The 25,755-nt window shown below is 46.6% G+C and overlaps 1 protein-coding gene across 1 annotated transcript in view; it reads right to left on the bottom strand.

Moving 5' to 3' along the window:
• Window positions 1-25,755, bottom strand: part of COG2 (component of oligomeric golgi complex 2) — a 46,115-nt gene that overhangs the window by 5,242 nt on the left and 15,118 nt on the right. Inside the window, 14 exon segments of the mRNA XM_078434236.2 lie at window positions 335-474; window positions 777-849; window positions 1,668-1,747; window positions 1,750-1,814; window positions 1,816-1,862; window positions 4,460-4,611; window positions 6,055-6,116; window positions 10,558-10,697; window positions 12,593-12,719; window positions 17,252-17,376; window positions 19,042-19,221; window positions 19,770-19,878; window positions 22,410-22,513; window positions 24,434-24,514. Coding sequence (XP_078290362.2) covers window positions 335-474; window positions 777-849; window positions 1,668-1,747; window positions 1,750-1,814; window positions 1,816-1,862; window positions 4,460-4,611; window positions 6,055-6,116; window positions 10,558-10,697; window positions 12,593-12,719; window positions 17,252-17,376; window positions 19,042-19,221; window positions 19,770-19,878; window positions 22,410-22,513; window positions 24,434-24,514 — 1,485 coding nt within the window.

The raw sequence follows: 25,755 nt of genomic DNA, 5'->3' as shown, positions 1-25,755 counted from the left end.
CTCACGCTCTCTCTCTCTCTCAGAAATAAATAAAAAACATTAAAAATATATATCTGTTAAAAAGCTTTCTTTTCAAATTACTACCATCTTTCCTTAAGGCCAAGGGAATCCGGGAAGAGGCCGTGCTGTGTGAGTCCAATTACCAAGCAGCTGACCATCCACCTGCAGAGTCCCCTTCTCACAAATAAGGCTTCTCGGGAGGAGGCCGGGCAGGCCTGCCTTGGGCTACCCCTGTGCACTCATTTCTGGGTCTCGCTCAACAACCCCCTGCCTCTGTGGCTTTCCTGTCATGTATTTCCCCACCTCAAAAGGCTTTCCAGGGAACAGTGCTGACCTTATTGGTTCTTCGGTAGAGCCTGGGGACCTCTAGGGCACTCTTCAGGTAGCCGAAGCAAGACTCACTTAAGTCTTGGATGATCCTGTCACTCAAGGCAGGAGCACAGGCGGACAGAGACGTCTGGGAGTCCTCCAGGGCTGCTGTCCAGACACAGAGACTGAGTTTAGCCACTTACTGAAGCCCGGGTGCGAATTTTATTTTAGACACTGTCACAGTATTTAGAGAGTGTACAACAATAAGCCGAATCAAATCAACTTATTAGAATTAAACAAAATATCTCATCTGGAGAAGTTATCATCACAGAACAGAATATAGAAACAACCAAGGATTGACAACTAGAAAAGAAAATGGTAGTTTAAATATATGCTACAGGCTCTAAAGTTTTATTTTAAACTATTTCTTATTCAGAGATGTGCTGAGTCTAAAGATTCATTTTTACCTGAGATAGAAGAAAAATTCTTAAAGCCAATCATTTCAAGTTTTGGCTTGATTGTTTCCAAGAGTTCTGGAAGCTGAAATAAATACATGCACTTTATATATTTGGTTACTTTTTTATAAATCAAAGGAAGAGGCAATTCAACTTGCACCTATAAACTCTAAAATACTATTAATGAAAAATGAAACTAAACTCAAGACTTCCTACAATTTTCATCAGAAGAAAGCAAAATTCTTAACGCTTTCACTAAAACAGAATCCAGCAACACGGGAAACAGCAGTCCCCGGCTATTAACAGGCCCAGGGAAGAAGCAAAACCATTTTCTATTCTGTGGCTTTCACCGATACCAAACAAAGACCAGCAGAAAACAGACTCAACGTATCAGAGCACTCAAACACAAATTTGGCCCACAAAGCCCTGTTAATGATAAAGGCCCCAAACGTGGACATCCCCAGAGAAAACAGGGGGAGCAGTTTTCACAGTTCACTTTCAAAGTACACGCGAAGGTTAACTGTTGCCAGGAAATACGTGGTCAAGTGCGGGTACAACCCGTTAAAATCCAACCCGCCAGCGATCATGCCAAAACGCGGAGCTAGTGAACAGTGGGGCATGGCTCACTCGTCACTTGTGTCGGGAACACTGAACAGGCAGCAGAGACCCCCCAGTTTCACAAAATATGAGACTAGACTGACAAGCAAGGAGGCAGAGAGCCCCCCCTGCGGGGGAAAGCTGGAGAGACCGCTCGGAGCGCGGGTGAACCTGTGCTCTCCGGGAGGCCCTGGGCCCCACGATTCCAAGCCCCATGAGGCCAGATGGGGTCAGACCCTCACACATGTCACTTTCTACGAAAACACCGAACCGAGCCCCCGGACTTGTCCTGGGACACAGGCCTACCTGCTCCTGAAGCTTGTCCAGGTCGGCGACCACGTATATAAGCTGCGTACTGGAAATGGAAGCCACGGGCCTTGTTTCCGCGGGCCGCTTGCTTGGTCTTCACTGTTTCCCTGGGTAACTGAAGGCTCTTTGCCACCATTACCAAAGGTTTTTAATATCCTTGGCACTTTCATTAGAGATGGGCCTGAGTAAAAGCTGAGAAACCGTTTCAACGATCAACTACTTTTCCACCTGCCACATACCTGAGCATTAAGTTTTGTGGCCCACCATCTGCAAAGTATTCAGTAAAAGTTTACCAACGAAAGAACAACAAGGAGAAACAAAGCCAAACTACAACCCCACGGACATTTGTCCTCCTTAAGCTCGCGTCTACTTTCTGGTGATGAAAAGTAACAGGCAAAAAACAAAACAGGTCCCTGAACGAAACGAAAATTAATTTCTGGAATATCACAGTTAAAGAAAAATTCGTTAGCATTTACCAGGTTTGCTCGGTAAATTTACCTAATGTCAATTATAATTAATTAATAAGGATAAAAAAAAGCACAATCCAAACCTCACCATGTTTCAAATAGTATCAACAAAAGTGTTACTTGCATAATGATTTGTTACAAGGGAAAAATCAAAGAGAAGTACCCCCGGCATAAGGAAAAAACGGAATAATGAACATGGGAGGCAAAATAATTTATTGGAGACCTGAGAATTACTGGCTGGTAAGAATGCAGGACCCAGCCTACTCAGGCCTAACCGAAGAATCACATCAACCCCGCTGCCTCCCCGGAATCAACTGCACAGGGGTCTTCAGAAACCGCTTGGTGGACAGGGGGGTCTGTTAAGAACCCTTCTGCTCTCAAAGTAAATAAACTTAAAAAATTTAAAAAAAAAAGGGGGGGGCGGCTGGGTGGCTCAGTCGGTTGAGTGTCCGACTCTCAGTTTCAGCTCAGGTCATGACCTCACATTTCGTTGAGTTTCAGCCCTACATTGGGCTCTAAGCTGACACCACGGAGCCTGCTTGGGTTTCTCTCTCGCTCGCTCTCTGCCTCGCCTCCTCCCCCACTTGTGCTGTCTCTGTCTCTCTCAAAATAAGTAAATAAACTTAAAAAAATTAAAAAAAAAAAAAAAAAAGAACCCTTCTGAGCAGAGGAAGGCAGAAGGGAAAAAGAGAACTAGCTTCCACCGAGCTCCCAGAATCTGCCAGGCACTTCCGTCAACAATCTGGTCAACAGATCCCTTTTTACTCCTCACGGATGGAAACCGTTTTGCCATTTCACAGGTGAAGAATCCGGGACCCCTAGAGCTAAGTCTCCCAAGGCCACAAAATTTCAAAGTGGCAGAACCTGGGGGCGCCTGGGTGGCTCAGGAGGTTAGGTGGCCACCTCTATTTCAGCTCAGGTCCTGATCTCACGGTTCATGAGTTCGAGCCCTGTGTTGGTGCAGAGCCTGCTTGGGATTCTCTCTCTCTCTCTACCCCTCCCTTACTTGTGTTCTTTCTCAGAATAAACTTAAAAAAAACAACAAAAAAAAAGTGGCAGAACCTCAGTCTGTCTGCCGTGAAAGCCTGTGCTCCTTCCGTTAGAAGACCCTGCAAGACAAGCCGGGCTCTCCTCTCCAACTCAAGACTGCATTCCTTCTGATAGCTGAGGCTTCGTCACGCCGTCCTTCCTGACAACTTCCGCACGCCTAGGCCCATTTTCATACTCATCACGCACAGTGAACAGGCTGCACGTCTGTCTGTCCCCTGCGACTGTCCAGGAGGGGCCAGGGCCTCTCTGAGCACGAGACGCTGGCGCGGGGCCTGCCTGGGTGCTCAGGGCTGACCCGTACGATCACCGCTACGGCTGTGTGCGCGACACCTAATCCATCTTCACAGGGATGCGGATACTTAAGAGAGTCAACTACTCGACAAGGAGAAAAGGAGGGTATTCTGAAATGAAGGGAAGGTTAATTAATTTTATTACCTTTTAGTCCAGATGATCATACGATTTTTTTAAACTTCCAAATATGATTAAAATGCGTATGTTTTTATTTCTACTCATTTTCATTAAAATGAGCATCTCTGTCTTAATTTCGAGGCATCTCGAAGATTCTGGCTTTGAGATGGGAAAATGAGCTTGTCGGGACAGTGCTTTTCCACAAGAGGAAGCACGGACAATGGGATAATAGACACCCATACAGGCAACGGTGGCAAGAAAAAGGAAACAAATACTGGATACAGACTTGAGAAATGAGTCGATTTTTGTCCTCCAAATGACCTCTCATGACAGCCTGGCCTTTAAGAGTCTTAGCGTATTTAGCTTAAGGGATCTTTAATTTTTTTTTTTTAATATTTATTTTTGAGAGAAAGTGTGCACATGAGCGAGGGCAGGCAGAGAGAGGGAGAGAGAATCTCAAGCAGGCTCTGTGCCATCAGAGCAGAGCCTGACTGACGGGGCTTGAACCCACCAACTGTGAGATCATGACCTGAGCCGAAATCAAGGGTCAGATGCTTACCTAACTGAGCCACCCATGTGTCCCTCTTTAATTCTTTTTTAATATTTTTTAACAATGTTTATTTATTTTTAAAAGGGAGACAGAGTGCAAGGGGGGGAGGGGCAGAGAGAGAGAGAATCTGAAGCAGGTTTCAGGCTCCGAGCTGTCAGCACGGAGCCCGACGCGGGGCTCGGACCCACAAACCGCGAGATCGTGACCTGAGCCAGAGTCGGGACGCTCCACCGAATGAGCCACCGAGATGCCCCCCCCCCCCCCCCAATTCCCAACGGTCGTGATTCTGGACGAGCTACGCGGCCAGCCCTCACCTCGCTGACAAACACGGAGTAGCGAGCCAAAATCTGCAGTGTGAGCCTCCACAGACGATGCGCCAGCACCGGCAAGAACATCTCGTCCGACCAGCACCTCTGAAGGCTGCTCCATGTTCTGTGAGAAGCCAAAAGGCAAAACGAACTGCCAGCTAGAGAAACAGACAGACACGTAAAGAATCTCAGGCAATTCCCAGCTAAATTCTAATAGTTCCGATGCATAATTCAAGAGTGAAGAACGCGGCCATAATCCATGCTGTGTCATCTTTTGAGGCAGTGCGTTTTTCTAATTTTACACAATTCCCCCTCCTGGATGTTTGAGACTGAACATCTATGGCATTCGGCAATCACTTGTCAACAGGTATTTTGTACCAAGTCCACAAACCCAAGCTGGAGTGGTCCCCTGCAGGCGTCTCAACTACAATTCTGAGTTTGTCCAGTTTCGTTTGTCTGCTCTTCTGTTCCTCTATCGGAACTCGCTACATACAGGAAGTCGATCACTAGGACCATGTTTTGCAAAGACAGACGAAAAACCACCTTGGAGCCTAAAATGGTGCAGTCAGGCTGACTTAGCTACATAGAAGGGAGCAGAAACTTAAGTGGGAGTGGCCTAGAGACCTGTGTGGCTATCGAAACAGCCGTGCGTTACGCGAGCGGCCACTGGGAGTGACTACAAGACACAAGATCAATGAGGCTGTTAAGGAAACCAAACCTGTCTGCAACCCACCACCCACTGTCACCTGCCCAGTGTCCCAGGACTGGGGCCGAGGGCTCAGGAGGCCTGAGGCAGGAGCCCCAGTTGTAAATCATCCCCCATGAGGTAAAGGCCATCCTGACGCTTTACCTTAGCCTGGGAGGAAAACGGATGGAATCCAGTTTTCTATAAAAAGCGCTGATCACCAGGGGCTAATCCCCCGTGACAGGTTATATTCAGAGACAAAACTGAGGTCTGCTTCTTACGTTCTTAAAGCATTTATTTTCAATCTTATTTTAATTCCAGTGGAGTCAACATACAGTGTTGTCCTAGTCTCAGGTGTACAACATAGTGATTCAACGCTTCCATACATCGCTCGGTGCTCGAGATACGTGTGCTCTTTGTCTCCATCCCCTACTTCACCCCTGCTCCGCCCCACCTCCCTCCCCTCCGGTGACCACCAGTTTGTTCTGAGAGTCTGTGTTTTTTGGTTTGTTTCGTTTTTTTCTTTGTCCATTTGTCTCGTTTCTAAAATTCCACCCTATGAGTGAAATTACATTGTATTTCTCTTTGTCCAAGTGCCTTATTTCACTTAGGATTATGCTCTCTAGCTCCCTCCGTGTCGCTGCAAACGGCAAGATTTTGTTCTTTTTTTTATGGCTGCGTAATAGTCCGTTCTTTTGATCCTCTCTATAAGGAAAGAAGCTCTATGGACCAAAAAATATACTTTTAGCCTTTTAGGAAAAAAAAAAAAAAGAGGTTGAGCCGTGTTTTTAAGCTACGTTTTCACCTACTGCGTGACAGAAGAAGGTGAAAGTACCCTCAGAAAACGAAGGCTTAGGTAAGCGCTGAGCTTAACCCCTTGCGTGACATCCGCCATTGATCGCTTTACGGAAATTACCTGGAGCGTCCTCCAACCCAGCTGTAAGTGCTGCTTCTAAGGATCCTGCGATCTCTCTAAATCTGAGAGAAAAACAAGAGCACAGAATAGGGTTTATGCTGCTGCTGCATGCCTTTACCTACCCGTTCTCCCTTCCTCCTGAGCCACAGGAACTTCCTCCGCTGGCTTGTCTCGAACAGCGTCCCAAAGACACCCTTACAGATGCCCGGCCGGCCCCAGGAGGCCCATTCTCCCACTGTTTTCAACTGAGCAAGGAATAAATTTCTCCCGATTAAGCCACCGTCAGGCAGGGCTTCTCTGTTATCTGCGGCTGATTGGAATCACAACCAACCCCGTGTTTTTCGAACTAAACAAACCACCCGGTTAGACCGCCTTCAAGGAGCCCATGTCAGGCCAGGCCCACGTGGCTGTACTCGGTGTCGTCGCCTCGCGGCCACAAGACAGCGGGATCTCCGATCCACCTTGACTCACGCTGCCGTAGGGAAAAAAGGAAACGTCTCTAAAGTAAGGAATGGGAAGGCTGGACTCCGGATCTGTTTGCAATTTGAGAAAAGTCACCGCGAGCGGCCGGTGAACAGTACAAAAGCCCGCTGCGTGTGCTGTTCACACTGCTGCCCAGCCTCCCGTGCTGTCCGGCCCCCACCTCCCGGGTCAGTCCTCCTGGGTTGTCAGCTGGCCCACCAGGCAGCGCCTTCTCCCATCACAGAATTCCATTTTAGTAACTGCGTGGGCACGTTTTCAGGGCTGTATGACATTAAAACGCTGTGTTTTGGAAACAAGCTGTGCACATGGCATCGGGTCCCAACTACGGAACCTCCGCCGTCGGACCTTCCCCAGCACACCCGTCACCTGCCAGTTCCCTTGCTGGCAACACATGCTGACACCCGCTCAAGATTAATTTCCCTGAGCCTTTTGGGTTTTTTATAGTACACATTTTTTTCAAAGCAGTTCAGAGCCTGAGCTTAAGGAATCTGTCTGGAGGGTGAAAGGAACAGCACGTCAGACCAAGAGCAGCGGCCGTGCCCTCCATGAACGCACAACACGGCCCAGAGCCCCAGGCCCCCGGCCGCCCCGAACCACGAGAGCTGGCTGCTTTCCCGTGGGAAAGGAAGCCCCCTCCTACTGCCCAGGGGAACCTGCCAGTGAGAGGCACGGGTGCTATGTCGCAGCCTCGACACAGCCATCTGACCGTGCAACCACGCTGAAAGACCCATGGAAGTAAAACTGCCCAGGTCACTTGGCAGAGCTGTGCCTCCCCAGCCGGGAGCCCAGCAGCAGCCCCTCGCGCAGCTCTGCTGGGCAGTTAACTTCCAGGACTGAGGTGAGGTGCTGTCGTTCTTGGAAAACGGCAAAAAGGGAGAGGCCACCTTGGGGACCCTTGAGAAGCCGCGCTGGAGTTGGTCCACGCGCGTGTGATGCCCACGGCGCTTGCTAGGGTATCTGTAACAGAGGCGACCCCAGACAGGACGTTTCTACATTCTGAAATCTGGGTTTGGGAGAGGCCTCTAGACCTATCCCTCCACGCATGCCACAGGTATGCAATCATCGCAAAGCGCTTCCGTAAAAATAAAAGCGGCGAAGGTAACACTGCCGGGCGTTGCAATCTCTGCCCTGTAGTATCCAAAGCGTCGCGGGGCACACGTCTACTCCACACACACGCGTACTCGGGGCAAAGGGAAAGCACGTCGATGCTGCAGAAAGCCCACGTTGCTAGGAGGAGATATATTATGTTCAGCATGTACTGAATGCAATACATCTACGGTGAATGTCCCGGGAGTATACAATATTCTAGAAAGACTTCAATTAAAGATGGCGGAGAACTTAGCCTACGGCATTTCAGGGACTGAGCCTAGTCTCTGCGGAGCCACCGGCTCACTGCACTGGAGACCACTGGGTCATATTTGCATTTACTTTCTTCCTGTGAGAAACTGAATCGTAAACCTTTTTCTTGTTTTTGGAGTTTGTTCATTCATTCTGAGAGCGAGCGTGAGCAGAGGAGGGGCAGAGAGAGAGGAAGAGAGAGAATCCCAAGCAGGTTCCGTGCTGTCATCTCATGAACGGCGAGATCATGACCTGAGCTTAAATCAATAGTGGGACGCTTAACCGACTGAGCCCCCCCCCCCCAGGCGCCCCTAAACCTGCTTTCTACTACACCTATGGGAACAAGTGACATGAAGGCCAGGCAGGGCATCGGGAACAGTGAGGGGTTCAAGTGCACCCCCGGATGGCGCTGGCTGGAAGGGCCACCTCGGTTCCTAGGATGACGGGATACAGGTTTACCGTCAGACCAGTGGCGTAAGCCTGTTCCCAAGAGAGCAATGTTCACGTTCCTCCCTACGAACATGTCAAAGTATACCACCCCATGGGTTTTGGGCCTCCTTTAAATGGCCCTGAAGTGAATCCCCTCACAATGTAACTCTGACCCTAGTCATGTTTGTGAAACTTCTGGTCGTCACTCAGAGTAAACAATGTGACGCCTGGTAAAAATCAATAGGGCAGTCCTACAAAGTATTATTTGAACTTATTTTTTTTTTAATGGAAAAACAAACATAAGTGAATACAAGTTCCACACTTCGCAACTCAGATGTGATGTTTTACAAATTTCACAAATTTTAAGTAAAATGGTTTACAGAGAAAGGCTCACCGATCCTTTTGATTGCTTACTATTAAAATCTGGTGGACGTACAAAATCATTCAGGGAACTGGCTGACTTTAAACCCAGCTCGGCTGCCGGCCCCGTGAGAGGCGGCTGAGGGGAGGCTGTGCTGTCGCTGTGGCGTCCGGCCTGGCGAGCCCAGAGCACGCCCCGTAACAGCCACCAGAGCTCCAGGGGGGGCAAGTCCGGAGGGGGGAGGGGCGGGGAGGGGGACGACAGTGCAGGATCTCCAAGGGTGGGGTCACGGGATCTGGGGAAATGACTAGGAAGAGGAGTTTGGAGGCAGCAGGCAGGACTATGTGATGTCACAGTATTGGACGTCTAAAGCAATCTAACTTCAAACCCGGACCACAGAAGAAATGCTAGACACTTCTTCTCCACTGCGGTCATATATACACACACACGTACATACATACATATATACATACGTGTTAGTCCCCAATTTTATTTTTTTTATTTTTATTTTTAGAGAGAAAGGGCACAAGCAGGGGAGAAGGGCAGAGAGGCAGAGAGAGTGAGAGAGAGTGAGTGAGAGAGAGAGAGAGAGAGAGAGAGAGAGAATCTTAAGCCAGCTCCATGCTCACCACTGAGCCTGATGAGGGGCTCGATCCCATGACCCTGGAATCACGACCTAAGCTGGTATTAAGAGTTGGGCCTGAACCGACTGAGCCACGCAGGCGCCCCTCTATTGCAGTCTTATACTGTGAAAGAATACTTCACTGTTTTAAATTCAGCTCCTGCATCAAAAGGGCTTCCTGCCCTGGGCTGATCTTCATTACCCTGCAACAACCACTCCCAGTGCAGTCCATGAATACCTTAGAAGAACAAATCCTTCATATCCTACTGAGAGACAAGCTACGTGGTGATGTCACGCTGGCAAAATTAAGCATAAAATACAGTGTGGTACGAGCAAGGGCGCCTCACTAACATTCTGGTAGCTGTGATTTCATTATCAGAAGATGATTACATACATTCTCAATCACGGCAAGCAATTACAATCAAGGGACCTAATCCTTAACGTATTTCCCCCTCTGTAATTTCCCCCCAGAACTCTAGGGAAAAGGACTGCATCCTAATGAATGAAAGCACTCAGCGATTTCAACAAAAAGCTTGCAACTCTTTCCAGACCTTCCTAACTAAAACGCTCCAGTTAATGTCATTCGATGAAGGAACTTACCATGACCTCGTTCAAGACACTCTGCAAAAATGGCTGCTTTCGTCTGTTTTTCTAACAGAACATATGTTGCTAAGAGTTATCCTAAATGTCCCCAGTTTATGAAAGCACTTATTTACGTACGTGGTATCGTCACGACATCTGTTAGAAGTGTCACCATTTTCCAGAACAGAGAGAACAAATGTCACAGATGTCAAAGACATCCAAAAGATGTCAGAGACGGCCAAAATAATAACTAGGATTCTCATAAACCGACTGACGGAACCAGCTGCGAAGAATATGCTTCTCCCCACTCTCAGGGAAAAACCAGCACAGAGAAGCCAACAACAGACCCACGTGGGCCGGGCCTGCTGCCAGACGAAGGCGGGTAGGGAGAAGGGCAAAACGGACAGGCTGCCGCGGACGGAGCGCAGGAGGACGGAGCTGGGCGCGGGGCCCACCTCGGTCCGAGGCCGGGGTCCTCAGCCCTTTAATTACCAAATGGTTTTTCTGTCATGCCAACCGGAACGCCGGCAATGACACTTCTTGCACGTTCCCACTTTCGATCTTGTTTCCCAAGGAACGGCACGATCATCTCCGAGGACTGTTTCCTGGAGGCAACACCCTGACCTGGTATTCTAGTCCCATTTCAGAAGGCTGGGGGGGGGGGGGGGGGGAGGAATAAATCACTGACCTTATTTGAAAATAAACAGGCAAGTTCCACTTATTACTGAAGCTGTGATAGGCGGGATGTGCTCTTAATCTCCTCACGCTGGCCTGTGTTCCACACTGCTGTTCAAATGCTCTTACAAAATCCATGCTTACGGTGTATTTCTAAAATAAGAACAGGCGGAATTTTCACTGTGAGCAAACTAACCAGGAACGAGCACATACAGGGAAAACTGTAATCAAGATAAAGAAGGAGAACACTCTGACTCGTAGCTTCCGGAACTGACAGAGACCTGAAAGGGGTCGCCCGTCCGAGGTCCTGACTTGAAAATTCGGTACTGCCCAAAGCGGGTCGGTGACACGCTCGAGGTTTTACGCGGCAAGCCTCCCTGGAAACCCAGTGCTCTGTAAACGACAGCTCTCGTATTCTCGGCACCCCTAACCTCGTCCACTGGAACTGGCAGAGCCAGTAAATTAAGTGGTATAATTGTCACTGCCACTCCAGAGGAAGGAGTAGAACATTTTTAAAAGGAAAGAACCAAAGCAGGTGAGCCATCACATGATCTCCATAGACCAGACAGCACAAAAACGGACGGGGAGCTACCAACACCATGAAGAGCCGTGGCTGAAACTTACTTAACGTTCATCACCCGCGCGCTGTGCCTAAAACTGTATTCTTTAACGTGACCCACAAAAGTACCCTCCCAGGTTAACTACTGTTATTATCATTTGAAGGATGACGCTTCCTCTTCTATTCAGGCTCACAGAGAATTTACCCAAAGACAAAGCTGAGAAATAGAGCAAACAGCACCCTGGTTGGTCAGCAGAGAACCGCAGCTGTTGGAAATGCGCATTCCTCCGTGGGTCCCCTGGTCCCCCCCCCACCCCCCCCCCCCCCCAGGGCCCAGGCTCTATGGGGAACATGTGGGGACACTCCATATCCTTCTGGGTCACCCAACCATTCACCGAAACTTCCTCACGTCTGCGCTTGGGCAGGAATTTTAGTTCACTCCACACTACAGGCTTTTCATTTCTTTCAACTGGTTGGGCGAGGTGTTGAGGAGTTGAGACCAAGGTATTATTCATCCTTTGGGGATAAAACTAGACAGACCTCTGCACACGACGAGATGCTAAAGGAACACGAGATATTTCTCTCCTCACGAGAAGCACGTCACAGCCAGACTGAAAGCTGAAAGCATTTTGTGAAAGGAACTGACCGACACTGTGCTCACTGGAAACAGACCCAGCCACGTTAAGGACTGGCTTAGAATCCCAAAGTCAAAGTTCTGCGAGAAAGTTTCCTTTCTGAGCTGAAACATCTCCTGAGCATAACGTGATCAGCACAACTCCAGAGGACAGCAAAACGTAAAGGGTCTTAAATGGTGAATGCTTAAGACCGCTGTATCATTCTGCTTCTGGGGTCTATTTTTAAAAGCCCTACTGTTTTCAAATAATAAAAATCACTGTCACACGATTCACTGAAAACGATACCACGTGATCACATGATTCAGCATACTGTCACGTCGCACAATTAGTCGGAACAGGGAAGTGGTATTTCTGTGACACTATGGCTCCAAATGTGTCTTCTCGTCTGTTTTGAAGGCCAGCAGGCCCCAGGCTCACCACACCTTACCGTCTGCCTCTATACACTACAAATTAATGAGGATTTTAAAATCCAATCGAGACCTTGTTTTCCTTTAAAATTATACCGTACACATTTGCAAACCTAATTTTCCATAGAAAACCACTGCAAAGGGACTGGCTTTTAATGGTCTCGAGGATCTTTTTGAAAAACTGAGAAAATGATGTGCATACATATCATGTCACATTGGTACCTAGGCTGAACCTTACTCTGCATTTTAAAATTATAGTATATAGTCCCAACGGTATCAGAGATTACTACTTGGATGAAACATTTTGTGTATTTTAAGGAAATGCTCACTCACAAACTCGGATTTTTATTTTTAACAAAGCACAGAACGAAGTCTGTGCAGAAAGCATGATTTTTCTCAAGCCTCTGATTAATATCTTCGAGAATCAGGATGATGGAGGAAAAGTACCTCGTGAAATGCATCAGGATTTCCAGGATTAAAAAGCGAAGGCAGTTTTTCTTCTAATCCTCGTACAATTTCTGGCCAGACAGAATTCACCAAAAAATCATATCCAGGAACACTGTTGCCTTTTTCACTGTAAGAAACAGCAACACTTCAGTCAGATACACTGCACCCTCCTATTTACAAAGGGCAAAATTCTACAGTGGTATTTTAACTCAAAGTTCCTCAGCCTAAAACTTACTTCCACCTTTTTAAAAAACTGTACGTCAGTTAGCTTGTTTATAGCCTTCAACTTCTATTTTACTCCTTGATCCCAGTCTCACCTTGAACCTGAACGCCCTCTGTATTCTGACTCCTGTATTTATCACATAGGAGAGCAAGCTAGTGTCAAGGATAAGGCAAAATTACTACATCGAATTGCCTTGGCAGGATTTCTCCCTGGAAGCAGGCTATCGTATTTACACTCTATCTTGGAAAAGAAGTAGTCTAATAACACAAGAAAAGCGATCTTCGCGTGCAGTCTTTTTTTAGTGTTTACTCATCTTTTTTTTTTGAGAGAAACAGAGACAGAACATGAGTGGGGGTGCGCAGAGAGAGAGAGAGAGGGAGACACGGAATCCAAAGCAGGCTCCAGGCTCTGAGCTGTCAGCACAGAGCCTGACATGGGCTTGGACCCACAAAGTACGAGATCATGACCTGTGCTGAAGTCAGACACTTAACTGAGCCACCCAGGCGCCCCTCTTTGCATTGAATCTTGATACCACTAAGCTCTAAAGCCCTGGAAATCATGCTAATTTGCCAGTTACTAACAGCTTCGTGAAGATTAAGCTATCTCTAAGATTACCTTCAGTTCTCAAATTCTATGACTATTCCATGTAAAATCTTGATTCCAAATCCTGATGCAAAAAAACTTGTCACAGTCGTGTTTTTTTGTGTATCCATGCTTTATTTTGCCTTTTTTTTTTTTTTTTTTTTTTTTTTTTTAAGCAAAAGTCTAGACTCTGGATTTCTAATTCAGACTCAGATGAGAGGCAACACTGAGATGAAAGCATTCACTCAGGAGCCAGAGTACCTGGGTTCAAATGGTGGGCCTTTTACCCTGTTTTGTTTTCTTCATCTTTAAATTGAGATGACAGGATGGAGATCATAGCATCTTCAAATGGGTTAATATTTGTAAAGCATTTAGGCTTGTGCCTAGCATACAGGAAGTGCTGTGATAGTAGGGCTTAAATATATAAGTAAATAAATAAGTAAGGCAGATTGCTCAAGTTTTCTCTTGCACTTAAAGACACAAAAATAACTTCTAGGTAAATACCATCTCACTGAATGCTCAGTTTTAAGATAACTTTCTTTAACAATGGCCAGCAATTCAATATATGGTCTTTTTTTAAGTCTTTATTTAGGTAATCTTCACAACCAACGAGGGGCTCAAACTCATGACCCCGAGACCAAGAGTCGCACGCTCCTCCGGCTGAGCCAGCCAGGTGCCCCAATATACGATCTTATTTCGGCAAAACTGGGAGTTTTGTAGCTAAGTTGCAATACGAAATTGGGTATTGAAAATAAAGAAAAAAGGGGCGCCTGGGCGGCTCCGTCGCTTAAGCGTCCGATTTCGGCTCAGGTCATGATCTTGCGGTTTGTGAGTTCGAGCCCTGCGTCGGGCGCTGTGCTGACAGCTCAGAGCCTGGAGCCTGCTTCGGATTCTGTGCCTCCCACTCTCTCAACAATAAACAAACACTTAAAAAATTAAAAAAAAAAAAATGAAAACAGAGATAAAAGCTTTCCTAATTTTTCTCCTTAGCAAAAATTGCCAGGAAAGATAGGTTATCCAGGAAGCCATGCCTTACTGGCCAGCAAGGGCTACCAAACAATCTTACTATAGTTAAGTACTGGTAAGAAATCACTGGCTGGTTGGAGGAGGGCTGGGGAGGGCCAACAACATGTCTATTTCCCACATACCCAATTCCACACCTCGCAGTCTATACTTTCAGCCACGCTAAGAACGAGCTCTATTAAGGTACCTGGAGAAGAGAAGAATAAAACTGGGAATTTTAAAACTACAGATGCACAGAATATAAGCAATATCAAATGACAAGATCCCCTCATCCCCAAAGCAAATTATCTACTTAAAGCCCCAAAGAGAAAACTTACATCTACAAGATTAACAGCTGAAACAGATGGCTAATGAGAAAAACGAATCCACATTCTCTGGAAGACAGATCCTGCATGCTGCTGGCACTACAGATATAAAAGGCATATACAGAGGGCGACACGAGGGAAAAAGAACAGAACGTGCGAGGGAAGCACCGAGAGTGGGGAATCCTGGAGGCCGGAACCGAGCGAGGGCAGGTCAGGGCCAGCAGGACAAAGGTGCCTGAAGCAAATGACGACCTACCAACGCACGGATTAGATTCCCCAACCCTCTGAGGCTTCGACGTGAATTCTGCCACGCTGAAAACTATGGAAAGGCCTTCGCAAAGCTTTGAAACTCGGCATTTTCGGGACCAAGACTGCCCTTGTCGAATCTAATGACTGTTTTGTTTCAGAATTGCGGCTTCCTTAGTTTTACATCACGACTTCTACTGAATTCTCACCCCAAATCCAAATCCAACTAAATCTTCACGATGACTAAACACAAGCGGCAAAACCAGGCCGAAATCATGCGGTGGGAATAGAGAGGGTACTTCAAAGGTCAGGTGGCATATAGTTTTTCTTCTTCTTGTCTTTCCAAAGAACAAAAATTCCTTTTCTTTCCAAAGAACAAAAATTCAAGACCAAATGCACTGATCGCCTACTTCATAAAGATCTGAGACCTCCTCTGCCTTTCTGACGATGAAAATGGACCAAGTCTTTCATTTTGCAAACACGGGGAAGTCGCTAACTTCAAGACACGGTGACAGGTGAGGAAGGTGTGGGCAGCGTGGAAGGAGAGCACACCTTCAGCCTCTGGGAATGACCCCTCCACAGAGGTTAAGAGCCAACATGTACTGGAACCGAGGACATGGTGAATGCTGAACACCAGGGGAAAGCGGTCTCTTGAAGGAAGTGGTATCTGAGCGGGAGCTCAGATGGAGTTGACAGGTTAACCAAAAGCCACAGGCAACGGGAAGCGCAGGAGACAACGAGGAAAACCACAGAAGCCCCCAGTACAGATCTTCCTTGACTTACGACGGAGTTACATCCCAATAAACCCCACGTAAGTTAAAAATATCATGAGCTGAAAATGAAAATACACCCAACCTACTGAACATCAGAGCTCGGCACACCCTACCTAAAATGTGCTCAGAACGCTCACAGCAGCCTGCAGGCGGGCAACATCACCTAACACAAAGCCTATTTTACAACACAGTGTTGGCTACCTCACGTAACTTGCTGAAGCCTATACTCAAAGTGAGAATCTGGATGGTTTCAGTGTGTCGGTTGCGGACCCTCGTGATGGCGTGGGTGCCTGGGAGCTGTGCTCGCTGCCACTGCGCGGCATCACAAGAGGGGATCCTACTGCGTATTGCTAGCCCGGGAAAAGATCCAGATTCGAAGTCTGCGATATGGTTTCCGCTGAATGCGTATCGCTTTTGCACCATCGTAAAGTCAAAAAGTCCTAAGTTGAACCGCTGTGAAGTCAGGGATCTTCTGTACAAGTTGTGTTAGGGAAGGTCAAGTGCTATAGTTTGGCCAGGGACCATAGTGGTACGGGGTGGGGTTGCGGGGGCGGGGGTGGGGGGTGGAGTTCCACAGTAGAAAGGTCTACAGTGTCGAGAACCACCAGGACCAGAGCATCAAGGACCTCACGGGCTGTGCCAAGAAGACTGGATGTTCCTCTATAAGCAACGAGAAGCCATTAAAGACTTACGAAGGTGGCAGAGCTCTGGGCGGATATGACAACCAAGGGCTGCAATGAAGGGGGACAGGTGGAGCCAGGGAGGCCAGGAGGGGAGAGCCTGTTATTCCAGAAAACATGACAAAGGCCCGGACCAGGGCGATGGTGAAGTGGAATGGGATATTTATGAAGCAGAACTGGAAAGTCATGGAAATTAAGTAAAAGGAGGGGAAACTGAAGACAACCTTAATCACTATTAATATAAAACTTATTGAATCAAGCTGAGGGGCGCTTGGGTGGTTCAGTCAGTTAAGCGTCAGACTCTCAGTTTCAGCTCACGTCATGATCTCGCAATTCCTGAGTTCAAGCCCCGCATGGGGCTTGCTCTGACAGAGCACAGAGCGGAGCCTGCTTGGGATTCTCTCTCTCTCTGCCTCTGCTCATGCTCGCTCGCTCGCTCGTTCTCCCCCTCTCTCCTTCCCTTAAAATAAACTTAAAAAAAAAAACAACCCAACTTGTTGACTTAAAGCTGAATTGATATTTATAGATATCAGAATAATGGAAGGAAACCAATTTTGATTTCAAACCCGATTAAGAAAGAAGTATAGAGAAGGTAAAAGGGGTTTTGGATTCAGAGAAATGCAACCTTCAAGATTAGCTCCCACTATTAGTTCCATTACCTAGAAACCGAGGCTAACAACACCCGCCTCATGGCATTGGTAACAATTAAATAGGAAAGCGCACTCGTTCCCACTTCAGACAAGACAGCCAGTAAGCAGTACGCACTGGGAGCCACCAAATGCAATCGCCGAGCTGAGCTGACCGGGAAGCTCAGCAGTTTCAGTTACCTGGAGATGGCCCCTCCTGTGACTTCTCGAAGAAGGCGGCAATGGTGAGGAACAAACTCCAGGAGCTTATCATACATGATCTGAAGGCCGTTCGGATCAGACTCAACAATCTGCTCTACAATCACCTATCAAAAGGAGCATCATTTGTTTTAAAGCACCTAAAAGAGAAGTATGAACTATATACTACAGAGGAAAGAACAGAGAAAACCTTAAAAACACAATTCCTCTCTGCCCACCCTCCTCCCCAGCTGACATGCCTTCGAAACAGAAGGTAAAGCACACCTTCACTCAACATCGGCTCCTAGGGTTAAGGGACACAGCTCTGACCCGGGGGAGACACAGGCTGGGTGACAGAGACTGGCCTAGAGCCGAAACACCACATACACTCATCTGCTTCCCGTCTTGAGCTTGAAAGCAAAATACTGTGTGTCCCGACAACAGTTCTGTACTGCCTTGACCTTGGCCTAGCCGACCACCACCAGATTAGGGAAAGGGTTGGGACAGAGAATGATGGAAGAAAACACATTTTATTTTACTTTATTATTTTATTTTCTGTGGGAAGGTTGAGAGTCAAGAGGTAAAGAAAGGACAAGCACACAAACTTAAAATACAAACGTGGCCATCGTCCCTTTAATATGCCATTGAAACTTAAAATATTTTCTTAATTTGGCACATTAGATGCGGCTCAATGAAAAAAGCATACATTAGGAACTACCCTACTTTCACTTACGGATAAAGCATAACGTAGTTAATCGGTCTTTTTCATCCCCACAGAAATAGCCATGAAATATAACAGGATACACACAGGGAACTGGCAGATCATTTATTTTTAGTGATCCTAATGAAGTTGAGAGGCTTACTGAAATTAAGCCTTAAATTTCACTTTTACCAACAGGATTCACTGTCCCATTTTAAAAATGGAAGGCTTTCATCCTGAAGTCACAGGGCTTGGAAGCTTTGTACTTACTGGGACAGGAAGAACATTCACACTGACAGGTGACTGCAAGAGGGTCTTCAAACACTGAGGACTGGCTTTATGGCTTCTATCGGTTTGAACCAGACGAAACTGCCATTTTCTAAGCCGGAAATTGTTGAATGCTGGCAACCTTGTATGATACGACCTATATTCTGGCTCCTCAAAGGCAGGATATACTCCCTGCCTGTAACTTAACTATACCCCGATAGGTGAAGGGTCCTGGACAACCAAGTTCGGGTTTAAGGTACTAATCTGCCAACAAAAGCCCTTCATCTTTGAACATTCCCTCCTTCCCACTTCCTGGCCTGGCAGACTCCCCCGTGGTTTTCAACACTTAGGTCCAATCTATTCTGGGAAGACACCTCCCTCGCGGACTTTCCAAGCTCACGGGGCTGTCCACACACTCCGCCACCAGGCACGTGCTGCGGAGCGGTCATCGGCCTAACTGTTCTACTCCTCTACCCTGGCAGTGCAAAAATGCTTTTTCACAACCTCACTGACGTAGAATTGACACAACTTAAAACTGACCTGCAAATGTTTGGATCCGGACCTTCTCCCTAGGCAAGACCCTCACCCCTATGGTATTAGGATGATCCCTGGGTTATGACATCACTAGAGAATACTGGAGAGCATGCTCGGTTCCTGGCACTCTGACTGTAAACAACGGGGGGACCGAGCTTTTCCTACAACTGAGAGTGCGGTAACTATGAGACTGTACAGAAAGATCTCTGATCTATCCCCCCACAGCCAGTGAAGAATCCAAGTCCGAGTAGATGCTCTAGGAGTGTCTGAACGAAGACACGAGTGCACACACCTCATCCACGTAGGGTTTCACTAGAACTTGACCGACTAAGGCCTCGGCATCCCGTGTCTTGTCAATTGTGGCATAGGTCCGTAGGCAGTGCCGTATTATATCAACGTTGGAAGTCTGGAGACCTTCTAAGAGCAGGCCTTCCAGTGACTGCTGTAACATGGCTGTAATGCCGGCTATCCGCTGCAAGCAAAAACAGCTGTAAGGAAAGTTCCAGGTAGACCAATTGCTAAAAATTCAAATACGTATATAACAGACCTCCTATTCTACTAGAATATACGTAAGATTAAAAGATTAACATTTTCTGGAGAGTTAACAGTGAAATCTCTTCTCCCCACGATTTCTTTACAAGTAAATCTTTGCTTCATCTAAGAAATGACAAAGTTATTTTCTTCTTAAGCTATAGAGTAAATCCGACAAATGTGTTTAAACCCAGTCAAGGGCTTTGGGTAAATTAATTCTGACTACCTCGTACAATGTGTCGAGTTACATGAAATTCAGAATTCATTTTACTCGTGTAATTTGGAGAATATGCTTGTGACTTTACGCAAAATCTCTCCAACATGACATGAGAGAAGCAGGGTCCCCAGAAACCAAAACTGAAAGAAAAAATTCAACGTTGGTTTCAAAGTCCTCTACAGCAACAATTATCAGGGGCAATACGAGATTAAACTAAAATCATCCAGCAAATTCCCAAACAGCAAACTGTGAAAATCTAAACCAACACTTACCGGTCTTACTTTGTCCAAAAGAGGCATGCCTTTGCTTTGAACAGCATGAAACTGTAGCTGGTTAAATTCTGTGGCAATTCTCTCCAAAATCTGTCCAGTCAAAAGCGGGCTAGTAGAGACAGTTACAGAAATTTAGTTCCCAGAGTTATTTAATTTCCAAGAGACGATATCACCCAATTAGCAACAGTGAGGCTTCAGCCACCCACGGTGTCGTAACTTTTCTTCAGGGTGTTTTCTCCCACAGACGCCTTGTCACAAGGTGAAAGCTAACGTACCTTCCGTGCTGTGGATTTTCACTACGAGCCATAAGCATAGCATGTTCTAGGTGTGGTGGGGAGGTCGTCACGTATAAGCAAGCCACTGACACTGCCTGGCCCCAGCCACAGGGCCCACACGAGCAGCAGGAGCTGGACCGGGGGAGTGTGGGTGCAACTGCGTGTTTCCACCACGTTCCTCAGGCTCTCCCATTCATGAGTCTTCATCTCTAACCCCCTTCTCTCTCTTGCCCTATCCCATCATTCATAGCCGAATCCTCCTCTTCTCTACCTGCCTCATTCTCCCTCCTTCCAAAAGACCTCTAATACGTCTCAGGCACCAAATCCTGTTGTCCCTTCAATAAAATCAAACTGGCCCTCTAGCAGCAATAAATGCAACACCTCAAAGCAGCTTCCTTTAAATTTGCGTCTACCAAAGAGCAGAAAGAGCAATCTACATGCTCCGGGTCCTACCGAGAAAACATGCATTTGTATCGGCTACCACGTGTAATAAATGTACTCCCCCTCCCTCCAAACACATTATAAAGCATCAACATCACTTAAGAGGAAGCTGAATAGTGAAAGATGAAAACCATAAAGGCACTGAAAGTACCTGCTGGGCTTTTCTAAGGCATCCCACATCTCTCAAGGCACAAGCAGGCAGTGAGGGGAAAACCCACACCATCAGGAAATACAAAACACTATATGCAGACCAGCAGTGATCCACCCGGCCCTGTTTCCACAGCATCCAAACCAGCGTAGAGGGAGAGTGCCCAGCGTGACCAACCCCAAAGCTGAACCTCTAACTTGAATAACCTAGCGTGGACGTGTTGTTTACCAATTATCTCAACGTCTCCTGGCCTAGGAAGCAAGATCTATTTACTATTCACCAACGTGGCTCTGGCTTTCCTTTGTCTACAGCTCAAAGCTGCTGTTCAAAAGGAAAGGAAAAAGCCTCAAAGGTGATTCTGAGCAAGAAAGAGCATAATAGCTATTACATTAAAGGCAGAATTGCCAAAGGAACAGTATTACAGAAACAGAAACCACTGAGGGATTTCTATCAAAGGAACACAGCAGGAACGAGCAAAAACAAAGAAAACTGGAAGGCGCGCATCAGAGCGAGAGAGAGGCCGGATGAGGATGCGGCTAGAGGGACCATCAGCAGAGAGCAGAGCAGCTGAAGACGAGCCGGTTCCACCAGACGGATGGGAACGGACGTTCCCGGGGTCTCTGATAAGTGACGAAGGGGTCAGGGGCACAAGGGCAGTGGGCCGAAGAAACACACCCGGCGGGCAGCGAGTACCCATTTCCACGTCTGGATTATGAAAGGAGGCAGAAACGGAGGACCCGAGAACCCCCTTCCTTTGGGATGTCTCCTTTCTTTACTCCATAATGAGAGATGTGGAGCATGGGGTCTCTGGGGACCCTTCCGAATCTAAAACATTAGTTCCTAAAACTAAGAAATCCCCATGCCTTCTTGGTGGGACCAAACCTTTGAACTCTAGGTATAGTCAGTTTGGCTGTGGGTGGTGCTGCCTCAATGATCCAGTATTCCTCGTGGAAAAACGCTATAGCTATCAGGGTGATTTCAAAAAGACAGCTCACGTTCAACCCAGATTTCCTAAGGGGGAGGGCCTGTGTATGCCAGGTATGGCTGACAGTCCTTCACTGGTTGAGACAACCTCGCACGTGGGGTTGCTGTCAGCCTTACACTCCAGGGGACACAGGGCAGCGAAGGACCTGGACTCGGGCTCCCCAAGCCTGTGTTCTTCCCACTGTTCCACAGCGCGTCCCGCTGGTGCCGCCGTGCTCTGGCAACTCATTTTCCGAGTCCCTCATCTACCCGGCTGATTGAAAATTCACACTAAGGCAGCGGTAAGTCGCGGCGTAACACAGAGAGCGGTCATCTTTTTCTGATTTCAGAAGCTTTTTCTTCCTCATTCGTGCATTTCACCTAGACGTGCCCTATACTGTTTCCGTTAACGATATAATGCTGGTGCAAAACACATCAATGGTTAATACTCTGGGCAGGTCTAGAGAAAATCTGAGAAAGATGAAGGCTATACCTTGAAGATCAACAAGGATTTTGCTAGCTCTTTAGGGAAGGGGATTCCAAGTGTAAAAACTTTCCACGGGAGGCACACTGCCTCTGACCCCCAGTGCTGGAACTACATGGCCTAGGACCACAAAGGGTTTAAAATGACGTATAATAAACTTTACCATCTCGTGCACTCTACTCTCTGGAGCTACGTTCGAAAATGCTAAGCTACAGACTTGGGTTTTCTCCTTATTCAGAAATGAATTCTAACTAAAACGAAACCAAACAATATTTAAACTGGATGTGAGGTATTAATTTACATGCTGTTTAGTAAAAAAAAATACTTACCTGCTTGCTTCTAGTACAGATGTTTCTTTAGAACTTTGAGAATTTAAGATTTTTTCAATTTTTTCAACTGATCGAATAACTTGTATAAGCCTCAACACGCACATCTATAAAGATAAAAATTAAGCAAACAAAAAAAGTTATTATAATGTTTAAACTTAATCATCTTGTTTTCCATGCTAAGTGCCAGAAAATATAAAACCAGAAAGAAGTCAAGTTTGAATATATAGAGCATCCTACATTTTGAATATTTCTATAAAACACTGAATTGCCAAGAATGGAAATCTTAATTTTGGCTTTCTGGAACAAGCATATTTCAATATTCTACTGCAAATTAATAGTAAAAAAAAAAAAAAAAAAACACAAACAAAAAACCCCTAGACTTTTGCTTTCTCATGCTCTGTACTCTTATTTCTTCTTTTTTCCATCCTGAATCTCTCTATGGGCAGTCCATTTATTTTCTTATGGCCCTTTCTTTACCTTTTCAGTTTCTGATTGTACTTATCCTCTCGGTTTACATGTGCATGATGTACACCTATATGCCCTAGTGTCAATTCATTGAAGGTATTTTATGCTACAAATATTGCCAAGAGGTTGCGGGATGTTATAAAAACTCTTATCCTGGGGCGCCTGGGTGGCGCAGTTGGTTAAGCGTCCGACTTCAGCCAGGTCACGATCTCGTGGTCCGTGAGTTCGAGCCCCGCGTCAGGCTCTGGGCTGATGGCTCGGAGCCTGGAGCCTGTTTCCGATTCTGTGTCTCCCTCTCTCTCTGCCCCTCCCCCGTTCATGCTGTGTCTCTCTCTGTCCCAAAAATAAATAAAAAACGTTGGAAAAAAAAAAAAAAAAAAACTCTTATCCTTAAAAGAACGAAAAATACAAAGTCATCCGTTAAACAAACAGTACCTGAGAACCCCTCCTGGGAGCTAGACATTCTTCCAGACAGTGGGGACAGCAGTGAATAAAACTAGAAAAATGTCTGCTTTCATGAAGCTTACAGTCTTGTCTAGAAACACACCACATGAATTCTTTGGACAAAAGCTGGGAGAAGATGTAAAGGAGAAATAGTCTCTAAAATAAGCTTCTTTCTCCCCCGTGAGATTTAAGAAAACATGCTAATAAGGGGGCACCTGGGTGGCTCAGTCAGTTAAGCATCTCACCGTTTGTGAGTTCGAGCCCCACATTGGGTGAGCACGAGCCCCGCTTTGGGTAAGCTCGAGACCCACTTCGGGTAAGCCCCATTTCTCTCTCTCTCCCCCTCACTTGCTCCCTCTCTCTCTCAAAAAATACTAAAAATAATAATAATAAAATATGCTAATAAATACACGTACAAAACACTGGATAGTCAGAAGTCTGGAATCCCAATTCCAACTCTGCCCTGACATCCTTATGATCACGAATACAACCAGGGCTGTGTGGAACAGGTGTCGAGGATGAAGGCGTGCCCTTGCTGTGATGAGCACCGGCTGACCTAGGGAAGCGCTGAATGACTACACTGTACACCTGAAACTAATATAACCCTGTATGTTGACTAACTGGGATTCAAAAACTAAGAAGAAGAGCTAAAACCAGAGCATAAAGAAAAAAATCAGAAAATAAAATTAAAATCCAGGGCCACTAAACAGTAAAGGCAGTGCACGCAGACGTGTATTTAAAGAAGGGAAACGAAAAAAGAAACAAACATGGCCGAGCATGAGACAGCAATACTCCGCCTTTTCTAGAACAATTAACCTGCAGGAGAATACAGGGGTGGAGAACATTTACGTGGCTGTTAAACCACCAAGTGCTCCACTGACATCAGTTATTATTATTTCTTGTTCTGGAAAAAGTGAGGGACCTTGAGACAATGTGGGTACCTCTAAAATTCCGTCTTACTATTTCAAGTAGATAACGTGACATTATAATGCGAAATATGCACATGCAAAAGAGCTTTGAAAACAAAGCTGCATAGTACTGACTGACAAGCATGAGGGGACACGAGGAGGGGACACATAACCGGCACGTAACGTGGGAAATCTACTGAGGGATACCTTTTTCTTCCTGATGTCCTCTTGCTTACACATCCGTTCATCCACTGCCCGAATGCCTTCACTGACAGATGACTTGAGGCTCTTTAAAAGCATAAACAAAGTATATTGCAGAAACTGTTCTGTAACATGATCAGGTTTATACATTTAATTCAACCTCACAGAACTTAATACCTGCAGACCAGTATTATGCAGACACTGACAATAACACGAAATATCAGACACAAATGTTGTTGAGGGTACTCATGATTTAGGGGCAAAATGACATAAAGCCAGGGTCGCACTGTATTAACGGCCAGAAGAACAATAATACATATACAGTGAATGTCATGGGTGGTCAGAGTGAAGAACAGGTAGTCTGAAGCAAAGTACAGAAGAGTCTGGAAAAGGGGTGGGACTCAAATCCGGCTCTGAAACCGTGCATGGGCGGAGACAGGATCTTTAGAAGACAAGAGGTAAGAAGGTGTAGACGCGTCCACACTCAGGGTCACAGCCACGCACCCGGGTGCACTGTTGGCTTCGTTTTGGAGAGAAGCAGAAATAAGGGAGGGGTCAACTCAGGAGGACTTCACTCAGATAAGGGCTTTAGACGGGATTCCACACATTCTGGAGAACTAGAGAATGTTGACGCACTGACCTATCGTAGGTCCTAATATTTTGGAAATATTAGGAATCAAGGAGTAAGAACAGAATGGCCAGGAAAAGGGAGAGCTCACAGGTGGAGAAAGAGGGCCGGAAGCTGAGGAACGAAACCAAGTAGAAGACAGGAATTAGAGCCAAAACAAAGGTTCACAGAAACAGCTGGGATAAACTGGACACATCACAAAAATTCTACAGAAAGGTGAATTATTTCACTCAGAAAACATCATGAAACACCTACTAGATGTCAGCTGTCGTGACAGCACATGAGGATACAACAACGAAGACAGAAACAGTCTTATCCGTTAAAGATCTTAGAATCTCTTAGAATCTTAGATCTGGTCCCTGAGTCGGGACCAGAAAGGAAGGTCAGGTCTGTGGCTCATTAGGACAAAAGCAGCTATAAAGACGGCTGTGGAAAAGGAAGGGGACACGGTGCTCGCGGGGACGAGGCAGGACGGGAACCTGTGTGCGAGGCGAGAGCAGGAGTCAGCGGAGCAAATCTACCTTTGGGGAGAGGGGTTTCAGAGAAGAGCGGAAGGCCAAACGAAGGCTGGGCTCAGGGGACACCACGGCTATGGGGCTGGGGGAGGAAGGGGCACACCAAGGAGGAGGCAGGAGAGACACGCGGCAGCAGGCGTGGAATCCAATAGTGGACCACAAAAATCGCTCTTCCCTTCCGGGGG

This window comes from Panthera onca, chromosome D2 (genome assembly GCF_046562875.1).
Source record: "Panthera onca isolate mPanOnc1 chromosome D2, mPanOnc1 haplotype 2, whole genome shotgun sequence".
NCBI lineage: Eukaryota > Metazoa > Chordata > Mammalia > Carnivora > Felidae > Panthera > Panthera onca.
Note: the sequence above shows the minus strand (reverse complement) of the source record. Positions and strands in the feature narration are given on the sequence as shown.